Source organism: Sceloporus undulatus, chromosome 3 (assembly GCF_019175285.1).
Source record: "Sceloporus undulatus isolate JIND9_A2432 ecotype Alabama chromosome 3, SceUnd_v1.1, whole genome shotgun sequence".
NCBI lineage: Eukaryota > Metazoa > Chordata > Lepidosauria > Squamata > Phrynosomatidae > Sceloporus > Sceloporus undulatus.
Window position 1 is genome coordinate 179,004,112 of NC_056524.1, and position 24,577 is coordinate 179,028,688.

Sequence of the window (24,577 nt, forward strand, 5' to 3'; positions counted from 1 at the left end):
CTTTTCTTTTTCCACCTTTCTTTATTAGTGGTTTTTCTCTTCTCCCATTCTATGGTGCTCATTCAGCCTGTACCTCTCTTCACCTTTCCTCCCCAATACATGGCAGGGAACAGGAATATATTCTGTCTGTCTGTTTCCTTCATTCCCGCTCTGCTATTTGAAAAATTCTGGTCCCTGAAGACGGACTGCGAATATGGAGATGTCTGAGGCACTGTGAAAAAATTAATCTCTCAGGCCTGTCTCTGGTCTTCTCTCCAGAGAAGATATGGGATACCTAAGAAATATGCTACTTCTGGTTACAGGTAGATTTTAAATCTTTAAAATAAAATTATATTAATTTTGTAATCTATTTTAAACTTGACAGATGTATACTTAGAGTTTACTTGGCATATATCCCAGACGTATATGGTACCTCTGTACATGTGCATGCACTCTCTCTCTCTCTCTCTCTCTCTCTCTCTCACACACACACACACACACACACAAACACACACTTTTTTTCACTGGTATAGATTCATGTTTTTTGAGTACTGAAAAACTGTGACAAGAAGAATCCTGGACTGACAAGAATCTTCACAGTTCAGGAGTTATTCTCTGCAAGATTCACACATGGTTGTTTTGCACAGAAATCAGCATTTTCTGTGCAGAAACAGTCTGTTATGTGTGGAAAATAATATTTCAATGCAGAAATATTAATTCCTGTGCAGTTTTCTTTGCAAACCAGCCATGTGTGAATTATACACAGACTAAATCCTGAATTATAACATTTACCACACAGAAAACCATTCTCTGCTCCAGAATTAATATTCGTGCACTGAAATACTATTTTCCAGACAAAAGAGGCTGTTTGCTTTGCAGAAAATTGGTTTCTGTGCAAAATAACATGGAATTTCCCCTCCAGAATCAGTTACAAATTGCAAATAGCCTTTGAAAACAGTGTAGCTTTTGAAGACTTTCTCAAATGAAAAAAAAAAATAGCTGAAATTACTTGTTGCTACCTTTGAGAAGAAACTTAGTGAAGAATTACAACCCTATGAAATAGAGATGGACAAGGAAGGAATGTGACATTGTTTCAGTTATGCAGTTCTAGGGCAATGAAGCTAGGAGAGGCTGCTCAAGTCTTTATGGTTCTGGGGGAAGCAGAAGTGAAATAATCATCATGCAAGTATTCTGGTAGATAGTCACTGTTCCAGTTTTATGGAAGAAAGAATATCATTTTCAAGAGAGTAGAAGATCCCTAGATGGTGGAAATGATGGAGCTGGAGGTGTAAAGAATCATAGGCAGGAGACATATATTTTGATGTAAGAAGGGAGGGAAGGAGCTTCTTGTAAATTAATATTCCTTATTTTATTTCCAAAAATAAATAAATAAATAAAAACCATATAGCATATTATTTTTGGATTGGCTGGGGAGAAAATGTAACCTCTCCATGTTCTGACATACAATAACATAGCTTACAAAATGTTCTCATTGCATTTTTATTACTTTGAGCCAGAATGTAATAAAATTGTTCTTAGGACCAATTCTCATGTTATTACAGCATCGTGAAAGTTGATGTTGTTCGGGAAATGTGTGAGACTTCTTAAATAGGACAGATTCATAGAATTAGAAAGGAGGCAGCCATCATAAAAACTGAGTATAGCCACTTTTGCTTCTCTTTATTAAAGTGTGTAACTGTAACCAATTGCTTACTTTCCCGTTTTCATTTGTTCTTCTACCATTCACCTCAGGCCCAGATGTGTATAGCTAAAGGTCCTGGGAGAGACATGTTTGAGAGCACCAAAATAATTGGGAGAAACATCTACTTGAAAGCAAAGGTACAGTTTCTGACTTCACTTGTATAAGTAGATTCAAATGGTTTGATGTATTTTTATTGTTGTTTCTTTGTTTTAAACAAGTGCTCATCTTGATATTTGATAAAGAAAAAAAATGTTCTGGATATTAGTTCCCACTAATAAATAAATGAATACATATATATTTCTTTAGATTTCTTTTCCCAGTCCATGCCAGCTTGAGTCAGAAGCAATCTATCTATTATTTAAGCATTGCTTCAGTTATCATTGTTGTTTTATCACTATGGATTCATGCTATTGTTCATGATTCTCGGGCACACTATATTTTGTGTTTTGTATAGTGAAAACTTCTTCTCAAGGGCTTGACCCTAAAAGGCTGCCAAAAATGATTTGTATAAATAAGGATTAATATGGATATTTAAGAAAGAAAAGTAAGTCTATTCCTGAGACTGGCAAGAGATACATTTATCTTGGATTTCTTTTTTTCCTCCAGTACCACTTCTTATGTGGGCAATTTTCTAACTTTCACTTACTATTAAGGAAAATGGGCTGCATAAAAGATAATGTCAGAAGAGAGGCTAAAACAAAAAATGCTGCCAGTGATGACAATTCCTTCTCTGTGCCAAATGAATAACATGTCTGGAACCAGGGCCAGCTATAACATGAAACAGAATGAGGCAGCTATAGAAGAGCAGATACTAAGGGATGCCATATGGGCTGTCCAGAACCTCAGATTTATCCTGTTGGTAGATGCAGCAGAGGATCCATTCTATGTTGTCACCATTTCTGAAGTTAGATTTCACAGCCACTCTGGCCAGCTTTTGTACATGGAATGGTTGGCAGGGGAAGGTGCCATCTTGTCTTTCACCTCAGACAATGAACTGTCTTGAGCCAGCTCTTGCTGGGCCCCCAAGGTCTCAGGAGCTCAAGATTGCTTCATGTTTCTCCATCCTTTTCTGCCCTAAACAACAGTGGATGGTGTCTTGTCTTGGAGACCAGCCAGGTACAAAGTGCTCGGCAAAGGCCATTAGAGACAAGACAGTAGCAGACTCATTTGTATACAGAAACTTACTAGCCAGTCTAAGTGTTCAGGCATTCCAAATGAGCATGAAAGCATACATTCAAGGGAGTATGTGGTAGTGTGGTCAATTTACTATGCAAGGTCCAAGGTTCTTTGGAAACACAAGCCAGGAATCAAGAGACGAGAGTGTTGCTACCTCCTACATAGTTGGTTGTCAGCAACAACCTCCCAAGGGTGTTACTGTATTATTTATGGACTGGCAGCCTCTTGCAGCTGTTGTCTGATTAATAAGCATCTCCTATATAAATGCTCTGAGCATCTCAAACCTTCCTTCTCTCCTCTACATTCCATTACGGTACGTATTATCAAGTCCATGCCTATGTGCTGCGGCTGCTGAGGAGGGTTATTCTCTCAAGCACTGGTATGTCCTCCTCTCCTTCTCTTTCTCTGTCTAAATCATAGCCTGCACAAGGCACATCCCCCTGACCTTCTGCTTCACTGTCTGTGTCAGAGTCTGAATGAGTCACACACCCCTGTCCATTTCCCTGTCTGTGTCAGATTCCAAACCTGGGAACAAGGCATGACAGATGCAGTGGAGCCACTGAAGATTGAAAGAACCAGACTGAAGCTACATTTCAAATGACTATCATTTGCATTTCAGGAACTATATAACACAGCCTATGAAGAGATAAATGGTCCCATTAGTTCAGCTCATCAGTGGGTGGACATGACTAATGTTACTGTTCAACTCAATGCCACACATACGGTAAAGTACATTCAGTGCTATATTTTAGGTAGGAATAACAACATACAAGTACATAAAATGCATAACTTAACTTTTCAACATGCTTTCCTAAAGGGTAAAACATGCAAACCAGCCTTGGGGTACAGCTTTGCTGCAGGCACCATGGATGGGCCAGGGATGTTCAATTTCACTCAAGGCAAGTGGAGATAAGTACTTCCAGGTTATATTTGGTATTGTTAGTGCTGAATATATGTATTATTTAATCTTCAGTATTGACCTTGAAATCTGCTGATGTGATTCATATGCCAAGAGGACACCTGGAAACAAATCCAAGTTCAGTATATCTTCCAGGCTGCATTCACATGGCAGAAATAATCCAGTGTCTGTTGGCACAACAAACTACAATTCCCAGAATTCCATAGCCATGGCAGTTAAACTGGTGTCAAACCAGATTATTTGTGCAGTGCGGATGTAGCCTTAATTACCAGTTGTCTGACCTCCAGCTACTTCTTCCTAAGACCAGACCCAGGTTCTTGATTCTCTGGGTCTAAGGTGCTTATCACACACTGCTGCCATACAATTATAGTAGTGGATTAATCTCACTTCTCCCTTAACCTTATTACACAATGTTGCTGTGTCCCCAGTGTTGTTGTGCTGCAATATTGTTTGGAATTTGGGGGGTTTTTTCATGCTGATAATAATCTATTAATAACTTCCTTTCCCACTATGGTGAAAAGCAAGTTAGGGTCCTGTCTCATTTTGCTTCATTGCAAGAATGTGGTGTGGATGTGGTCTGGTTGCCCTCCCTTGTGGATTATCAAAGAAATTTCCAGTAGGGAAGCCTCAAATGACTGCTTGAGCTGAGAGGAAAAGACTTCCCAAGAGAAGTCTTCTTTGCCTGTATTATATGCTCTATGTTCTTGAAACCCTTTTGAGATGCTCCCCCTATTTTTAAAATATATAAATAGATTGCTGTTGTGGCACAATAACTGTTAACATTTGGAAGTCACTATTCAGACATGTTTACTGCACGTGATGTTTCCAAAGATCACTCTGCTGCTTTCCTGCTGTGCTGTGCACCACATTGTTACGTTTTTAAAATATTTTTTAATTGTTAGTGAATTATTAAAGTTATTAATTTAATAGTTCTGTGACATCATGCTCTAATAGTGCTATTATGGATTTTTTAAAAAAAATAAAGGAAATAAATCATAAGGCAGGGCAAACATGGTGTTGGCAAATGATATTGGTGCTGAAGAAACTTGTGGTGCAGAAGGTCACTAAAATGAGTACCCAGCTTGTTGGGGGCAATTAGCTTACAATTGTAAACCGCTTAGAGACTGCTTAGTGCTGTATGAAGCAGTATATACAGTAAATGAAGCTGCTATTGCTATTGCCAAAAAGAAAACAGGCTGGGGGAGGGAGTTATAATTGTGACAATAGTGCTACTTAACTAAATAGCTGATGTAGAACACTGGCCATAACATTTAAACAATGAATAAAACAACACAAAATAAAAACAAGATAAAATCAGTAACAATGGTCCATTAATAACCTTCTTTGGCTTAAAAATCAACACTCACCAACAGTACAAACTAGTAATTACCACTATAAATGTTTCCCAAAGACAAAGGGACTTCAGCATGACAGTATTACTGTTTTTGAGGCAACAAATTTTAATGGCATATTCTTCATTCAAAATTTCATTTAAAGATTTTAGCATATGCATTTTTAAAGTGTCCATCTGCTAGAACTACCATAGGCTTTCCCCACTATTAATACTTCATCTCATATACTAAAGGATAGGAAGCATTCTATTGATGTGCATTTGTCAACAGGCATGATAGAAGGAGATCCATTCTGGGATGCTGTTCGTAATGCATTTCTGATTCAACCATCTAAGGAAATAGAAGAATGCCACAAACCTAAACCTATTCTCTTTCCGACAGGACAGGTATGAAACATTTACTCTCACTTCCAGGGGTATATTTATTTCAGCTCTAATGGGGAGGTTGCTTGCTGGTAGACTGTCAGCAAACTGGCAAAGAACACTTGGAGTTTAAGCTTTCTTTTTAATTAGATCCCAATATATAGTTGCATTTATTGAATAGAAAGCAAAATGTGTATTTGGAGTCATCATGCAGAGGTTTGTTTTTTTTCTTGTGTGCCCTTAAATTAGAAGTAAGCAACTATGGTCCTCCAGATGTTGGATCCCAACTCCCATCAGCCCCAGCCAGCATGACCTGCAGTCAGTGGTTATGGATGGATCTGCAAAGCCAATGGTCCTTTACCCATGCCTTAAATGATGATAGGCCATCTCCTTATAACCCTCTAATCATTGTTGTTGAACATCTTCAAGTCATTTTTTTTACTAATGGCAACCCTTAGGCATCCATATCATGGAGTTTTCCTGGCAAGATTTGTTCAGAGAGGGTTTGCCATTGGCTTTCTCTGAGGCTGAGAGAATGTAACTTGCCCAAGGACTGAGCAGGGATTTGAACCCTGGTCTGCTGGAGTCCTAATGCAATACTAAAATTATGCTTAAATTACTTTCCCTTAATAATCAGTCACAAGCTCCTTGGGGAACACTGATGAGGAAGAACGTGGCTATATTTTTAAACAACTACTTTAAAAAAAAGACTAAAATAGGACTTTCCTTCTTTCTTGAATTTCTTAAGCTTTCCAAACCTTATCCATGGCATCCAGAAATAATTGATATTCAAATCGTTACCATTGGATCTTTGGTAATAGTGGCTCTTCCAGGAGAGTTTACGTATGTATTCCGTTTCTGCACTTATTTATTTTTGCAAAACAAACAAATACATTTGTCTATTTGTGCTGAATTTTCTGCTTATTAAGGAAAGGACTAGTTTTAGAACTGCTCTGGGTTTGCTCATTTGGGAATGGTATAAAGGAGAACTGGGGAAATAAAACAGGCCAGCAACAAACTAGTCAATGAAGGACAATTTAGTCCCTATTTTACTTTACAACACGCATAGGATCCAGTGGGCCCACCCCATCAAAAGTTAGTTATGACTGTGGCTGAAAAGCTGTGAACACTTCTCTGGGAGTAAGCTCTGTTGAACTCCCCTACAAACTACAATGGAACTATAATGTGTCCTAATTTAATTAGGAGCAGACTTGTGGTATATGTAGGGTCAGGATCACATCGACCTGGGTGGGGTGAAGTGAGGAGAGGAGAGGAGGGGAAGAATCCCCACCATTCTCTCCAACCAATAACAAAGATAATGCAGTGGGAACACAAGGTGCAAAGCCAGCATTGCAGATTGAACCCACTCCTGCCTTCCCTATCTAAGGAACAATGACAAAGAGCAAAATTTATTCCTATCCAAAGCACTGGGTGGAGGAGCTCCAACTAGTTCTTTGGCCAAGGATCCAGTGCTTGTGGGAGTGGGCCTATACCCCTATGGCATCCAGACTGCAAAAGGCTATGAGGGGATCTGGCTCGCTCCACTGAAAATAGTCCCCCATCCTGTTCTTGTTAGTTTGCTTCAATAGGATTTACCTTCGTCAGAAGAAATATGCCATTTCTAATTTTTTGTGTAATGTGCAGGACTGACTTTGACTTTCTGTTAAACTAGTGACCTAAAAACCTAAAAGGGCTCCTGATAGCATTGAAGGAACTTCTATTGCTCATCAAACTGTAAGGAGGTACTAATAATACTCTCTCTTTTTTTTTGGCTCTCAGGACAATGGCTGGACGAAGACTACGTGAAGCAATAAAAAATGTAAGTTAGCAGCTCCAGAATTAGATGGGAATCACTAGACCACAGGGGTTGTTCTCTTAGAACGTTATCACATGAAGGCCTATGTGCTACCAACCCGAAAATGGTCAAACTGCTAGCATCCCAGAAAAACAAATCCGAATGGGGATGGTCATCATACACAAGCACAACTGAGCTTCAGCCCACTCCCACCATCTTTTAAAGCATTTTAGAGGGAAGCAGGTGAAGGCCACAGCCCTTTTCTGCAAAAAAGTAGGTGTTCGAGGAACAGTGGTGTCACCTTCCCATAGAGTGTCACTGCTGTAGTGATGCCACTGCCACATCCTATCAATATTGCCTAAATAATCTTAGCAGTTCCTAATACTTCGGAGCTTGAGTGAACATCAGAGAGTATGTTAACATAATACAGTACATTAAATCCAAAGGGGTTTTCCGTTAGTTGAATAAATGGGAAGAGGAAATGCATGCCGAAACCTATTACTGTATTCTAATACATGTTTTAATCAGACCATGGAAACATGACTTCTGTGCACTACAACTTCCAAAATTCCCCAGCTAATGTGGCCCATTGCTGTGGGCGTCAGGGAACCTTACTCCACAAAGTAGCTTCTCCAAGCTCTCCCTTTCACAATACACAGAACAAGTCTGCCTTCTCCCATACTAGTCCAGCCATCCATAGAGGTCATCACTTGAGGTCTTCTTCTGGGTAGCCCTACAATTTGAAACATGAGGGAAGTAGATGACCAGAGAGACAACCTTTTCAGTGGGGTTCCTCACTCTGAAATGCCCTTTGTGGTGAGGCCTGCCTGATGCTCACATTATCATCTTTTGGGTACCAGGTCAAAATGTTCTGTTCTCCAATTATTTTAGAATTTTAATTTTGGAGCAGATTTTCAATTTTTATTTTGTGTGTAAATAGTCTTTTACACCTGTGTTTTGTATGTGTGTGTGTATATATATATATATATTGTTCAATGTTTTTTATATTACACAGTATGCATATTGTTGACAGCATATGAACACAATGTTATGCTATGGGGCAAAATGGAAATTGTATACAAACCCGCCAAATGATTGACTGAAGAACTACCGTGCTTACTCTGAATTGGGAATGGTATTTCTACTAAATGCTGATTGGATTAACTGACTGTACACTCATTTCTTAGGAATTTGAAACTCACAGGACAACAGAAATGAATGTTATACTGTCAGGGCTGTGCAACATTTATACCCATTATATAACTACTTATGAAGAATATCAGGTACGTAAAATAACAGCACTGAGCCAACGGTTACTTTTAATATCCAATACATTTTTAATGTCCATCTTCCATTGAGATCACATACTTACTAAAATACTTGGTTTTCTGGAAAGTGAAAAATTATAATTAACTGCTCCCAAGACTAAATGTGGATCAGTTTGGAAGCCTAAAATGCTTTTTGTGTATGTGTGCTGTTTTTGACATCTCTATGGTCAGTCTAATGCCTAGTAATCTGTTTGGACCAGTTGATGCTGGATACTTCAAATGTTCCTGTATTTCTCCCCATAGGTCCAACGATATGAAGGAGCATCCACCATTTATGGACCACACACTCTTTCTGCTTATATCCAGTTATTCCGAGGCCTGGCCAAGGCTGTTGCTGAGGTAATAAAAAGGTGTGCAGATGCACAATTGAGAACTGGGACCCATAAGAGATTTCCGACTCCCTATTTAAATGGAATCAGAAGTGTGGCTACTTACTATTCCCTTTCAAAAAATAGTAGAATGATTGTGATTAGGCAACCTTGGTTTCTGAAGAACCTCCAATTTTTATTAAGATGGTGTTTTGGCATTGAAGAAGAATTTTTATGAACGTTTTGTATATTGTGCTTATTGATGTGTCTTAATTGTGCCATAAACATTTTTTAATGTTTTCATTGTACAAGATGATTCAAAAGGAATGGTGCAAAAGCAAATAAGAACAGCTTTACTTTTGCACCATTCTTTTTGATTCACCCTGCCTTGAGTGCTATTTTTTGGCAAACAGACACCATGTGGGTTTAACAAATATAATTTTGAATTGTTGCTATAGGCCAGATGATAATAGCATACTTCCACTGCATGCTGCAGAAATTGGGACTTTATCCCTTTTCTCTTTCCCCTTTAGACCCCAGTTGCACTGAAAACCTACTCCAGAGGGTTTTCCAACTCAGAACAGCCAACTTCCCCCCCCCCCCCAATATTCTGTTATATGTACCCCCATGTTTTGTTCTGCCATGGAGTTGTTTCCTGTTACTCTATTACATGATTAAGATGAAATTGACCATTTTCATTTCAAAGGCACATTTTATTTCAGGGCACAGTGAGAGACTTACCAAAAATCCCAGCACCACCTATTTTCAATGTAACAAATCTGAACTTCCTACCTCTTATTATTGATGCAAAGCCATTTGGTTCTAAGTATGGTGATGTACTGCAAGATGTGCAGCCCAAATACCGAGTGGTAGGTATACTGTTGCTGCTTTATAATACTATACTACTTCATGCACTACATTTTCAATAGGAGATAATTTGTTCTGTTTCTTAAGGCATCCAGTATATGGCAGGTTGAGTATCTTATCTGAAATGCCTGGGACCAGAAGTGTTTGGGATTTCTGATTCTCCCCCCTCCAAGTTTTTCATAAATAATGAGGTGTCCTGGAGATGGGACCCAGGTCTAAACACAAAAATAATTTTGTTTCATATGCACCTTATACACAGCTTGAAGGTAATTTTATGCAATATAGTTAATAATTTTATGCAAGAAAGAAACTTTGCATACATTAAGCCATCAGAAAGTGAAGGTGTTGCTATCTCAGCTACCCATGAGAAAAGTTTTATATTTTGAAGCATTTTAGATGTTGATTTCAGATATATTAAACTCAACCTGTATTACTAAACTCTTTTTCCAAATGCTCATTGTCATATAGCCATTAAGCAACTATGGACTGGATATGTGAGGAGATAACATGGAAAATCAGTGTAGTGGAGAAGGAGAAGTATCCTGAAAGAGGTCTTCTCAGGCAACAACCTGGCCACTGGGATATACTGGGAAAGATCCCATGTATTCTTCCATGCTGCAGACATCACCCTCCTGACAATTCTCTCTCAATCTCTCTCTCTCCCCCTGTCTCTGCGTATGTATGTGTGCATGTATGTGTTATGTAAATCCCAGAAACTAGTGGAGTGGTTTTGGCTGTGGCTGACTCCTGATGTCATGTGGAAGGAGATTTTTGTTTAAGATCTCATAATTGCCCCAGAATACAGACCCTTCTTGAAATTAAAAGGGGTTCTGTTGATGGTGCTGACAAGAATAATGTTTCCAGCTGAACTTGTATTTGTATGGTGGTATCACTATCTTTGTAGATATGGAGCTAACATGACAATGGCACTCAGGCAGAAGTCACCAAATTCAACCAAAAGATAAATACCTGATTTTATAAGGTGTGAGTAGGAGCAACATTTGATGATTTGCATGCTTGTATTTATGCAGGAACCAGTGTATTTTGACATAATATATTCTCTCACACTTGCAGGGAGAGATTGCTGAAGTGCATTTTGTTGGTGCAAATCCAAGGAATTCTGCCGAAAATATGGTAAGAATATTAAAGAACAAATATTTGTAAAGTTTAGGGCCCCCACATTTACTTGTAGCGTTCTGAAGTGCAAGAAATATGAACATGAGAGTAGAGAGGAGGAAACAGAAGCTCAGTGTAAGACTGGAAATTATGGCCTAAATTGTATTAGTTCCTAGTTAGAATAGATCCACTGAATTAAATGGAATTATGTATATGAGAGAACCAGCATGGCCTAGTGGTTTTAGTATTGGATTAGGGCTCTGGAGACCAGGGTTTGATTCCCAGCTCAGCCATGAAACCCACTGGGTGACCTTGGGCAAGTCACATGCTCTCAGCCCCAGGGAAAGGCAATGGCAAACCACCTCTGAACAAATCTTGCCAAGAAAACCCCATAATAGGGTCGCCTTAGGGTCACCATAAACCAGAAAACAATTTGAAGGTGCACAACAATAACATGTATGTGTGTGCGCACACGTGTGTGTGTATAATTTATATCTATACAGCAATTGATTCAAAGGTCTGCTCTCACTATGACAACCAATAGGATCTTGATCTACAAAAGCAAATTCTTTAAAAATCACATTATCACAATAGAGGCAAGGAAGGTCACTGTTATTAAATGCATCTATTTAATGCATCTGTTTAATCTCTAATTATTTGAACACTTCCTTCTAGACTACCTTCACTTTCCTTACAGTAGAAAAATATGACAATACTTCTGAAAGTTGGAAAGTGCTGTATGATGATGCCTCATGGGACACTAGGTGAGCAATTCTACCAATATTTCAGATGTTTGTTAAGAAAACAAAAACGATGACCCTCTCTTCAGAACTATCCAGAAGATTTACAGTGGTACCTCGGGATACGAAATACCCAGGTTACGAATTTTTCAGGATACGAAAAAATCCCATAGGGATTTATTGTTTCGGGTTACGAAAGTTTTTTCGGGTTACGAAAAAACTCAGGCGCTATTTTAAATGGAGCCGCGGCAGAGCCGCGGCTTTTTTCCCCATTAGCGCCTATGGGTTTTCGGCTTACGAAGGCTTTTCGGGTTACGAAAGCGGCCGCGGAACGAATTATTTTCGTAACCCGAGGCACCACTGTACTAGGATTTGTGGCTCAGAATTCTGTTATCACCTATGTGGTTAAATAAACTAATTCAGTATAATTAACTAAGTAACCTCTCCTAGCCTGACTCCTCCAAACCTGGTGGAAGCATACGTCACTGATGCTCTGATTGTCAGGAGAATGGATGTCCTTCTTCCTATATAGCTGATGCCCAGTAAAATAGGTTGGGAGGGGGCGGTTACAATCATGACAATAGTGTCACAGTTGTGACTAAGTCACAATCATGAATACAAAAGAATTATGGGTGAGTAAATCTAGATAATTGTTTCGTATTCATGGTTGTCACTTATTCACGATGGTGACTCTGTTGCCATTATCGTAACTCCCACACACAACCTACTTTTCTAAGCATCCGCTGGCAATCAGAACACCATTTGATGATTCATTAGGTAGCTGTTACAGAATTCTGGCCACAGTCTTTAAGTGGGAATCCCTTTTCCTATTCTTTACAATATGGTGGAATCCCATTTCAAAATCACTTTCTGACCATGGGAAGGAGGAAAATGTTTACAAAAAGCCACCAAATTTCAACAGCAAAACAGGAACACATCTAAGGCTAGCATTTTCTTTACTTTCCATGGCTTGTAAGCAGTTTACAGCCAAATTCTGGTGGCAAACTGGAAAAACCCATTTTACTTGTAAATCTTTCACTTATTCTAAATGGTTTATAGTGGGATGTTCCCATTTTTCTGCTAAATATTGGTGGTGGAGTACAGTCTGTGGTAGGTCCTTGGAGGAGAGAAAAATTGGCTTCAAGAAATTATGAATTTTCTCATCCTCATTTAATATGTTTACACACAGACCTGGAGCTAGGACTTTGGAAAGAAAGTGATAAATCTCACATTTGCTCTTGATCTTCTCGGGATTTCACCTAATATATTTTCCAGTTTTTAAAAATCACTATTCTATCATCTTTCGTATTTTAACATCTACATGTATCCATGTCAAACTGAGTCAGAGCACTGATTCCTCTCATATTAGTTCGCTGGCTTACTCTCCATACTACTGATTCACTGGTTTAATCCATGTTATTTGTTTCTCCCTCAAGGTTTATCTGGCAAAAGGGCAACTTGGGCCGCAGCACAGCTATAGTTGAATGGAACATCCCAAACAACACTGAATCAGGAACCTACAGAATACAATATTTTGGCCACAACAAAGAATTACTGGGCTCAGTTCATGCATTCAGTGGCTCTTCTTCACAATTCGAAGTTTCAGACTGAAATGTGAAATTGTAGCATTTGTGGTTTTGTTCAATTTTTAATTTTTTTAATTTTGAATGAATGGGAGATAATTATGTAGCACATCTGCCTTGGCACCAATCAGTGGCATGTTTCACTTCAACTTAAAAAATGCTGCCAAAGAGAGATCCAGTAGAAATCATTCTCTCTGCCTACTACTGTGATAGTACTTTCAGTTCTCACATTTTTCTACCCGGCCCACCAGTGTGCAGTAGACATGAGCCAGATGCCAAGTGCAGTGTACATCCCATTGGCTGCTTGCCCACTGAGGTACATTTAAAGGACAACTGACTTCCATCTCTGCAAAAGTGCATGCCTTTGGGTTTTTAAAGACTCTGCTCTCCCACTCCAAAGGGTGACTCTTAACAGGCTTTAACAGTGCATATCTATCCATGTCTAGTAGACAACCTATGCGTATCTATTCAGAAGTAAGTCTCAGTGTGTCCAGTGGAGATTACTCCCTACTAATTTTGTTTAGCATTTCACCCCATGCAGGTCTACAGTTTCTGTTCGCGGAACTATTTGCCACAGTAGATTGTTAGTGTATTTTGGTGATGTGGTGAGAGTCATTGATGTTAGTACTGCTTACAGATTGGACTGGTATTCAGTATTTCAGTTAATGGATTTGTAATCTAGACGTACAGATTTGTAATTGGTCTGTATTCAATAAGGCTGTGAAGTCTTACTGAAAACCTATGTCATCCAAGTCCACCTTAGAAGCCAGTTGCCAGATTGGGCTAAGGAGATCTGTTTAGCTTCTGATGGGTACAAGAAAGACAGTGTTTCTACCCCACTCCCACCAGTGAGCAAACCTGTGACAATGAGGGAAAAAGGATGCCTGTTCCAAGTTCTTGTTCCATCCTTGCTCACTGGTAAAGGTGGGTAGAAAATCAGAAGCTGTACAGACTTCCATGTTCACCCAATCTAGTAGCAGGGTCTTAAGTTGGTTAGAGGTGGGATCAAGCCAGGATATTTTGTTTAGTTAGGCAGACAAGGTAGCAGGTTTATGAAGAATGGCAGCTGTAGGTAAACAAAGATCTGTACTGCTAAAGCTAAACCAATCTTTGAAACTTGCAAAATGTTGTCAAATCAGATGGTGCCAAGCCCAAAACAGACAGGCCAAAAGGAGTGGCTTCCGGCCACTATGGGGGTGTGGCATGCATATGATGCAGATGGAAGTTGCTCTGAGAACACCTAAGGTGGCCTGAAGCCACCAGCAAAAGGAGTGTTGAAAAACTGCTCCTAGATGGCTGCTCGTTTGGGACTGCAGCAACAGCTGGCTTTCAAAGTGGGCAGTCTGTTCTCTATAGTCCCAGGATGATCAGGGCCAATTGGGGCTGGAGTGGCCAGAGACCACTCCAAGCCATCCGTCTGCTTCACCCCATTGTCTCAAAAATGAAGTATACATTTACAATAATACCATGTGCCCTGGAAAGTCTAGGACTTGGTAGGGCAGCTATGAAGGAACTAGACAAGATCCTGAAGGGTAACGATATTATCATTAAATACCAAAGTTAGGATTGTTCAACCCATCATATTTCCCATTTCTATGTATGGTTGTGAGACCTGAAAAGTGAAGATGGGGGGGGGGGGGGATCAACTAATTTGAAATGTGATGCTGGAGAGGAGTTCTGTGGATACAGTGGTCTGCTAAAAAGATAACTAAATGGGTCCTAGAGTAAATCAAGCCTGAACTCTCCTTAGAAGTCAAGATGACTAAACTGAAACTGTCGTACTTTGGACATATCCTAGGAATACATGACTAACTAGAAAAGACAATAATGTTTTGCAAAGTAGAAGGCAGTAGGAAAAGAGGAAGACTACATTACAAATGGATAGACTCAATCAAGGAAGCCATAGCTCTGAGTTTGAGACCTGAGCAGGGCTGTTGATAATAGGGTGAAAGAGGTCTCATCTTCATGGAATCGCCATAAATCCAAGTCGGCTTGACTGGCAGTTAACAACAACTACATGCACCTTGGATCATTCTAGCTGTCCCAGATTTCATCCCAACCCCATTAAGATTTAGCAAGCTTCTGGAGGAACATACTGTGAAACATGCTGGAGAAATATACTGTGGGGAAAAACAACAAACTATATCCTTGAATCAGCATTAGGATTTCATTATCCAGTCCCAGAAACCACAGGCTTATGTTGTGAGGTCTGGGAAACTATGAAGAAGGAACTTTCTCTCTAACTAGGAAAGAATCTCTTTGTTGTCCAAGACTTGCAGGAAATAACCCCACTTAATTGCTACTCAGTAATTCAATGTAATAGAAAAATGAATAAAACAAGATACGTATGGAAAACTGCATCTGTCAAATCATTGGTAGTTTGGCTTTGCTTGTGTTAAAGCTGATGAAAGAATTTTAACTCTGCAATTAAATTACCACTGAAGTCTATCCTAATGACTAATGATCTTCTTAAGTTTATGGAGGATGAGACTGCTAAATAATGTGCTGGAATGGTAAATGGTAACAGGTCCAAAGAACATGTGAAATATCAGTGTTTGGCATTTTAAAAAACAAAACAAAAACAAGGGTTTTGTCCCTCAAATTAGGTGATAGCACCATTCACACTCAATTTCACATAGGCTTAGTCCAGGAGTGGGCAACTGTGAGAGGCTAGGGGGCCATATTAGCCCTCCAGGAAAGTGTGGAGGGTCACATCTCCTGCACTGTGTATGTATGTGCCTTCAAGTTTCCTGTTGTCTTATGGCAACCCCAAGCAGGCAAAGAATCCCCAGAGGTGGATTTGCCAGTTCCTTTATCTGAAATATAGCCCACAGCACCTGATATTGTTTAGAAGTCTCTTATCTAAATACTAACCACAGCTGACTCTGCTTAGCTTCCAAAATAAGATGAGATCTGTTGGCTTTAGGGTATTTTGGCCACCTACCCACCAGCAGAAATCCATTTTTCAAATGCCTCAAAACTCTTCTAAGGAGTGTGGGGGCATTTTTGCCATAGTTTTAGCCCCCCATGGATCATACTAAGTCTAGGAACATTTCCTATTTACTTTCTCTCTCTTTTTTTTAAAGGCCTCTTCCAGGCCTAAAATAGGGGGGGGGGGGAGAGACGTGGCAAAAATGTCCCCACACCCTCTAAAGGGCATTTGAGAACAAAAACAAAAGTTTTTAAAAATTGACACCTAAGGGCAATGGGTACCATAAAGACTGCTCTCGGTGCCTTGTGGAGTTTCAACATTAAATAATAGGTGCACAGCTATTTGCATTTTTTCTTATCTGTGGGTGCAGTGGAACTTACCTCCTGTGGATGGGAAGGGTCCACTGTATTTTTAAAGGGTATTTCATTGTGATTATTCCAGACAACATTCAAAATCTGTCGCATTACTCATCACTTTGTTATTTATTATTTTAAAATAGTATTTAGGATTGATACGGGAATGCATGAAATTTCAGAAAAATCTGTTTCAACACCTCTTAAATTATTTTTAAAGTAACTAGAAACATTGCTCATTGCAACATAAAGGTAACTTCTTTCCCACTTCTTTCCCTTTTGAAATTACACTTTCCATGTTACAAAAAAAAATACTATTGGTAGCTACATTACTCACGACTTCCAAGCTCTGGTTTGAATCCTGTCACATGGAAGGCATATTGGTAAGAGGGATATAGGAACGGGAAGAATTTTCATTATTGTTTTTTCCCAGGTTGAACAAATGGATTTCCTAATAATTAGAAAACCCTGTCAGGAAAAATAACACGAATGAGAATTTTCACAATTTTCACTCACTAGTCAAACATGCCAAAGTATGCACAAAAATAATTCTTCATAAAAAAAAATGTATGTTTGCACAAAAACTCAGTTTTCTCAGTAGAAAGCCCTGTTTCCTGCACAGGAAAACCATTTTTTTCTGCACAAAAAGTGGGTGTTTTGCACAGAAATTCTGCCCATTTTTCTGCACAGAATAACTCCTCCACAACACTTCAGGATATTCAAATATGGGGAAAATACTGTGAAGGTTTTCTCCCATCACAGATAGGAAACTATTATCATTATTTGTCCTCACATGCAAAAATGAAAGAGTCAAGGATTTACATCCCTTAAAAGAAGTCTGTAGTTACCATACCTGCATGGAGAGGTCATGCTAGGCAGCTGCACCTACATCACAAGCAAGCACTTACCTGGATAGGCACATGTGTGGACTGAATCCTAGTGGCCTTTGCATGCCTGGAGATACTCAGCAAGAAATGAGGCTGAATAAAATTGTCTATTTACTTCCTCAACTGACTGACCATTTAAGTAAGATTACCTCTTGTGCTGGAGATTGTTTGCATGGGACAGAGGAGTTAGAACAACAGCCAACTGCTTCCCAAGCAACATCAATCACAGCAGCTGCTGCCTGGTAAGTGGAGATTGGTGGCCATTAATGGTTCCCATGTAGCCCCTAAACTAGGGACAATGTATGAACTATGACTACATATTGTCATGAGTCCATAACTCCAGATTATACATTTATAATTAGAATACAGGGGTCCAGACAGCTTCTCTTAAATCCAGCATCAGATTGAAACATCATTATTTCTGCTTCACATTTCCAACAAATGCAGAAGATTAGCAAATTGCCTACAGTTCACTAGGATGCATTTACAATATCTGCTTTCTCAAACAAAGGTAAATTCCTTCTGTAGTAACTTCAGAAGTTGATAAGTCTGCAGGTACCAAGTGATAGGCAGTTTACTCCCTTCCAGGCTGGTAGTGTAAATAGTATACAAGACCAGTGTTTTATTTCCAAAGTCATTGTTGGATTAGACTTTTTCTGCTTGAGAGGGGGAGGTATATAAATAGACTGAATATTAATGAAAATGTACCAAACAGAATTAAACATGAAAAAACATCTGCACTAAAAACTGACTTCTGAGGAATATGACTGGAAACAGTTAATGTTTGGTAAGCTTTTCAGAAAAGTGGACAGGGTATACTAGCCAATTAAATTTACTGATGATCTCTTTAAAAATGCCTACTGTTCCAGATTTCCCAAGCAAGAATGTGAAGCTTGCCATAAAATGCCCATGAGGTCACTCAACAAGAATGCATCCACTGGATGGATGCTTCTATGAATTACACAATCTCCCATGAATGACTCAGAATATTCATCCACTACTAGCTTTGATGTACGAGACCAAATTACAACTGAAATAAAGTAGCAGAAGTTTATGATTATTCCATGTTTAGGGAAAACTGTCATTATACTTCCTTTGTGCCACATAAATCCTTACTTCAACATTGTTGAAACACACTGGCATTTCAAACAGAAATCTCATTTCTAAAATTTTTCAGCTGAGAACAGCTTTTGTATTGCTCTTATACTATGAATTGTTTTAGATGCTTTTGAGGAGGACATTATCTGGGAGTCAGTATTCTTTTGCTGGAGATGTTTCATCCATTTGGTTGCCGTGAGTCAAAATTGACTCAAGAGCAGTTGACAACAAAATTCTTCCAAAGTTATATCTTAGTTGTTTATCAAATCTAGGTACATCATATCATTAAAGCTGATTCTGTGATATTTAAGATAAAATCAGCAACAGTACAAAACAGATCTTCAACAGAGTCTCTTTGCAAATGATGAAGACACTTTTTTGAGTTAACCAAGATCATATAAAATATACATGTTTACCCACTGTTGGGATAAACAGGCAAGAGAAGTGAAGTGCAACATTAAAAGACTTACTGGACTACTGACATTATATTAAAAACTGTTTCATTGTCTATATGAATATCCAGCTTTCCTTCTTCATGAAAACAGCTTATTTTTGATTATGAGTATATCCATGTTCAGATTCCTAGAACTGTTCTGAAAGTTACCTTAATTACATATTTTTTTATTTTTAAAAAAGGAACTTCCTCCTTTTTCTTCTCTTCTATCCTTATTAGTTTTTCTAGCCTGTTTCAAGGATAGCAGTTTGTTGAAATGGCTTGGTTGAAGGCAGGAGACTTCCATAATTTCTTCTACTAGGGCAGGAATCTTTAATAGCATAATGTATGTAGCAAAATCTATCTTGGGAAAAGTTTAAAGTGGATGAATTCTTGGTATGGTGTCATCTCTTGCTATTGCTGTTTGCCACACTACCCAGATGTTCCACATCTTTGTGATCTAATTCTCCAGTCACAGAATAAAGTATTGCTCCGTTTGTCCATCTTGGTTGTTGGGTATCAGTATCTCTGCCAGGAGACCTCCAGGGAGTCCGTTTGACTTTCTTTGCTAGCCTTGCACAGCAGAGTAACGTTGAGCTAAACATCATGGAAAATCCACAGAGCAGAAATGATGCAGTGTAGTTACCCGTTGTATCCACAAGCCAACCTGAAGAAAAGCATACGTCTCTGTTAAGATACTATGTGATTTTTCACTCAGCCTTACTCTGGACTTATTCTCCCACGCCCTCACTGGTAAGCTATTTTACAGATTCAAAGACGTAGCTGTGTTCCTCTGGAAAATCAGTATGCAAAGGGATCTTGCAACACCTTTGAGACTAAGGGAGGTACAGATTGGCAGAAAGGGGCGTCGAGACACCGCTCCTTTCTGCCCTGGATGGAGGCCATAGCAGACAAACAGTGAGGCCTCCAGGAGGCCTAGAAAGAACCCGCTCCAGGCGGGTTGTTTTTATAGCACGCATGGGGTGCCAATGGCGCGCTAATGTGCGATCATGATGTCCACATGACGTGGTGCTGTTTGAGCAATGCACCATGTGGACATCATTGCCATGCGCCCCGTGTGGATGGGGGCATGGCAAGATGGCATCCACATGCTGATAGTAAGGCTGGGTGCATGTGGACACCCAGCCCTACCTAACTCTAATTTCGGCCTCAGGCCAGCACAAAGTATGTACCAGGCCAAAGTTAGTAGCATGAGCTTTCATAGACTTGAGCCTACTTTCTCAGATGCATATGGTGGAGTGGAAAGCCCTATATAGATTTGTCCCTGAGCTTTCCATTGCACCAAATGCATTTGAGGAAGTAAGCTCAAGTCTATGAAAGCTCATGCTACCAACTTCTACCTTTTCATTAGTATCAAAGGCGGTGCAAGATCCCTTTGCGTACTATTTAACTGACAGACAACTCACTGCAAATTGTATAAGGATGACATTTCCTGTCTTCTTGTTTCATAGCACTCAGAAATCTGAGTTCTTGAATACTCAGATATCATTCAACTACTGTACTAGTATCCCAAAGAACAGTATTGAACAGCATAATCCCATTCGTGCAAAACCACATCTTGGAAATGATGGTCAGAATTCTCTATGGCAGTTACAAATACATAACCTAGAATTACACTGATGTGCACTATCTTGTTGAGTAGTACAGTCTTGTTAACAGGTGCATGCGTGCAAAATTGCTCATCTAACTAGAAAATCTAAGAAAAGTCTGCTAGCACACTGTGCATTGTATTTGAGCCAAAAATTCTCAAGAGGCAGCTGTATTCATCTATGATTCTGGACATGATGTCTAACATATTCTCTCAGAGGAGCCTTATAAACCTGTGATGCTTTCTAAGGGGATAGCCAAGTTAGTCAATCCACTGCATTACAATACATTGCAATATAAACAGCACAGTGTCCTGCATATCTTAAAGTCTAACACATTCATAATACCATGAGTTTTCTGCACTTTAGTCCACTTCATCAGATGCAGAATTTGTCCAAAATTTCAGGTAGAAATATACAGTTACACAAAGTTGGGAAACCATATCTTGCAACAAATGCAGGATGCCAATTCTGTACCCACATCTACTATGGAAATATTATAGGATCCAATAGTGTCAACCACAAATTAGGGGCACATTTTCCAGATTCATTTATTAAATTTATACCCTCCCTCTCTCCCAGGATGGGACCATCATACATCAGCAATGACCTTCTGCATTCTACACAGAGCCAATAGCCCAGTCTCTACATGAAAGGAAAAAAGGATATAAATCTAATACACTATTAGATAGAAATGACAATATGCCAAAAAAAAAATCCTTCAATGTACCAGGATATTAATTTTATAAATGTTCATTGTGGGCCAATGGAATGTCAGACAATTAGAGGAAGAGATAGGTGAAATGCACTTAATTAGGAAGTTCAAGTCTATTACCAGAGATATGAATCTTATCACATTGTACATGTTAATTCCCTTAGTAAGTGACAGGATGTTTGTGTTATTATCAGGAACATTCTACTAAATGACAGAGGCCTGTATTAATAATGTAATTGTCACTGTTTATATTTAAACTGTATCTCTGTCTTTAATCCCATACTGTATGTACTGTATGAATATCTAAAAGTCTGGCTATCAGTCTGTACATCTGATCAAGTTAGGGTTGTCAGGCCAGACTGTCCTGGGTCCTGAGATTTCAATACCAAGACTTTAAACCTAGAGGCCACGAAGGCTGAATTACACTTGAGTATACTTGCGTACAAAATAAGCAAAATAAAATAAAACTATGCTAATCTGTTTAATTTCCATGAAATTACACAAGTCAAATAATTCCGACTTTCTTGGCACAGATTTTGGGTTTCCCCAATAAAGAGGGTTGGCAGGGATTGCTGCTGTTGCCCTATTTTTAAATCATCACACGAGTATAATATAATGGGCCCTTGCTATCTGCTGGGGTTTGATTCCAGGATCTCCCAGTGGATACCAAAATCTGTGGATGCTCAAGTCTCATAATATACAGTGGAATAGTAAAATGGTGTCCCTTACATAAAACAGCAAAATCAAGATTTGCATTTAGGATACACACACAAATTCAAGCCATGGATAGTTGAATCCATGGATATAGAATCTGTGGATACAGAGAGCCAATTGTACACAGCAAGTCTAGACATTATGGCACAGAAAACTTTAGCTGGAATCCTGTTGGAATCCAACTACAAATGTATAATCTAGATTTACACACTTGTCGCTGTTTCATATTCACAATCCCTAGGTACCCCTAGTTTATGGGCCACATAGGTACTGTGAAAGTTCCCAAGTCTCCACTTACTGAGAAGCAGTTGCTGTAACCAATGAGTCTGTTCCCTTGTCAATTGGGAAGGAGATGACTGATAGCTCTGGCATGAGGAGGAATTGTGACAGGGTCTGAGACAGCTCACAGGAGGGGGCCGAAATGACAGCCAGTTGCTTTCTGAGTGAACTCCATCATAGGGGTGATGTGAAGTTTGGTAGGATCAGAAAGGGATTCACTGCATAGTACCTGTGTGCATATGCCTTAATAATAAATAAATGAATAAAATTTATTTTTATCCCACCCCTCTGTGCAATGCAACTGGGGTGGCTTACAGCAATATACATTCCATAACATAACCCTCCAAATCCACCGACCCCTTAAAATAAATAAAACCAATAACAATTAAAACATACTTAAAAACAGTAGCAATAATAACAGATGGACAGTAACTGTAGCCAATCAGAGGTCAATTAGCTGGGTCTTCTTTTGGTGGCCGGGTGTCTATTCAGGAAAGGCCTGCCTCTTCCTCTGAAATATAGCCTCCTGCACGCAGTATTTCTTGGTGGTCTCCCATCCAATTACTAACCTTGGCTGACCCAGATTAGCTTCTAAGATCAGACAGGATCTGGTGGCTTTAGGATATTTATATACATTAATCCCCAACAGGATTCAGTCCATTGTGTGAGTTTGGATGATGGGGGCTCATTAAGGATTTTATAGTAACGACAAAACGCAAGAGGCATTCTTTGGCAGTAACAAGAAGGCAAAGATAAGGGCTATGGATTCTTTCAGACACTTCAAATACCTTTCTATTTCATTGGCTCTCTCCTAGTTCCTCTTTCTACAGTCTCCTGGTTTTCAGTACCAATTATAAAGGATATGCTGCCCCCTTGTGTTTGGTGTAAAGAAAAGGAAGCTTTTCATTCATTCCACTCAAGCTGAGATGGATGAATGAGTCAATTTCTGGCCTGTCAATTTTGCAGTCATTCATAAATGTGTCGCATCCTCTCATTGCATAAACCCATGATTGTTATACTACAAAAACTTTAATTTAAAATGTGTTCATTTAATAAATAAATACATTTTAAATTTTACAGTATTTAAATATATAGCTTAAAACGCATTGTGACACCTCAAATGTAATATGGCCTACAATTTTGTGTAAAAATGAGTCATAGCCCAATACTCAAACCCAGTACATCATTCTGTATCAGAATGTACTGAGAACAGATTCTCCATTGCCTCCTATGAGAAATACCATGAAGAACTAGACAAGCTTTTAGTTTGATCCTAGTAGGACTTTGCTCATATTCTTATATAACCGTAAACCAATGATTGGCAGTGACTCTCAAGGCATTTATCTGTGGATACTGGGACCATCAATTTTAAAAGTATGAATGCTGACACTGAGCCTTTCATCATGGACAAATAATGACATACCTTAATATACAACTGCTGGCAGGAGCCTCCTGTTAATTTTCCCTCTTCTCCTTCTTCTTCTAAGTGGGATGGGAATTGTGCACCCCTCCAGCTACTGTTAAACTGCAATTGTTAGCAGCCCATGGCGCTTTACAAACCACCCAAAAGGGCGGTCTGCTGGCACTCGTGTTTGCTGCGCGAGGGAATCGCAGCGGACAAACCACGCGGTTCCCCAGCGCAGCAAGAAGAACCCGCAAAAAGCTGTTGTGACATCGCAAGGCACCAATAGCGCCCTTGCAAGGCACACAAGGGCGCCGAGACGTGCAGACGCTAGGCGTCTGTCATGTCAAAATGGCGGCGCCCATCTGTATAGGGTGCCACCATTTTGACACCCTCGTTACATGCGAGGGGGAAGGCGCGTCAAGAAGCGCACCCCTCGGGCGTAACAATGGCACCCAATAGGGCCTGTCCGGAATGCGCCCTAGCTAAAATAACCAAATACTGTACTGGAGAAAGTATAGAGTCGGCCTTCCATATCCAAGGATTCTTTATCCATGTGTACATCTATCCACGGCTTAAAATATTCCAAAAATATATAAATTCCAAACAGCAAACCTTGATTTTTCTGTTTAATGCAAGGGGCACCAATTTTCTATTTCCTTTTATTAAAACTTGGGGCATAGCAAGTTTGGCGGGGGGGGGGGGGGTCCTAGAGCCCAACCCCAGTGGATACCAAGCACCCACGATAATTAATATCAGCTGCTTAGATACAGAATTCCAGCCCAGGCATGAGAAATGATCACATCAGTTTTTCTTTTTACAATAAAAAGTCTCCTTGAAATGAATGTCTCTGCTAGAAATCATTGATTTTACTGAAAAGTTAACTGGGGGGAGGTGGGTAACAAGGTTATATTCGGACTACTTAATATC

General features: G+C 39.4%; 3 protein-coding genes across 7 annotated transcripts in view; 1 reads left to right on the plus strand and 2 right to left on the minus strand.

Moving 5' to 3' along the window:
* Nucleotides 1–14,791, plus strand: part of ASAH2 (N-acylsphingosine amidohydrolase 2) — a 55,959-nt gene extending 41,168 nt beyond the window's left edge. Inside the window, exons 10-21 of the mRNA XM_042457368.1 lie at nucleotides 1,732–1,818; nucleotides 3,477–3,581; nucleotides 3,675–3,756; nucleotides 5,399–5,514; nucleotides 6,239–6,333; nucleotides 7,270–7,309; nucleotides 8,473–8,568; nucleotides 8,857–8,952; nucleotides 9,644–9,790; nucleotides 10,863–10,922; nucleotides 11,580–11,668; nucleotides 13,081–14,791. Of these exons, the coding sequence (XP_042313302.1) occupies nucleotides 1,732–1,818; nucleotides 3,477–3,581; nucleotides 3,675–3,756; nucleotides 5,399–5,514; nucleotides 6,239–6,333; nucleotides 7,270–7,309; nucleotides 8,473–8,568; nucleotides 8,857–8,952; nucleotides 9,644–9,790; nucleotides 10,863–10,922; nucleotides 11,580–11,668; nucleotides 13,081–13,255 (1,188 nt within the window). The 3' untranslated portion in view covers nucleotides 13,256–14,791. The remainder of the gene's footprint in view (nucleotides 1–1,731; nucleotides 1,819–3,476; nucleotides 3,582–3,674; nucleotides 3,757–5,398; nucleotides 5,515–6,238; nucleotides 6,334–7,269; nucleotides 7,310–8,472; nucleotides 8,569–8,856; nucleotides 8,953–9,643; nucleotides 9,791–10,862; nucleotides 10,923–11,579; nucleotides 11,669–13,080) is intronic.
* LOC121925331 (putative lysosomal acid lipase/cholesteryl ester hydrolase) overlaps nucleotides 1–24,577 on the minus strand; it is a 216,444-nt gene that overhangs the window by 130,046 nt on the left and 61,821 nt on the right. The window lies entirely within an intron of this gene.
* Nucleotides 17,550–24,577, minus strand: part of SLC16A12 (solute carrier family 16 member 12) — a 65,700-nt gene continuing 58,672 nt past the window's right edge. For all 5 annotated transcript variants that reach the window (XM_042457362.1, XM_042457360.1, XM_042457361.1 and 2 more), the window contains one exon: nucleotides 17,550–19,597. In XM_042457362.1, coding sequence (XP_042313296.1) covers nucleotides 19,335–19,597 — 263 coding nt within the window. In that variant the 3' untranslated portion in view covers nucleotides 17,550–19,334. The remainder of the gene's footprint in view (nucleotides 19,598–24,577) is intronic.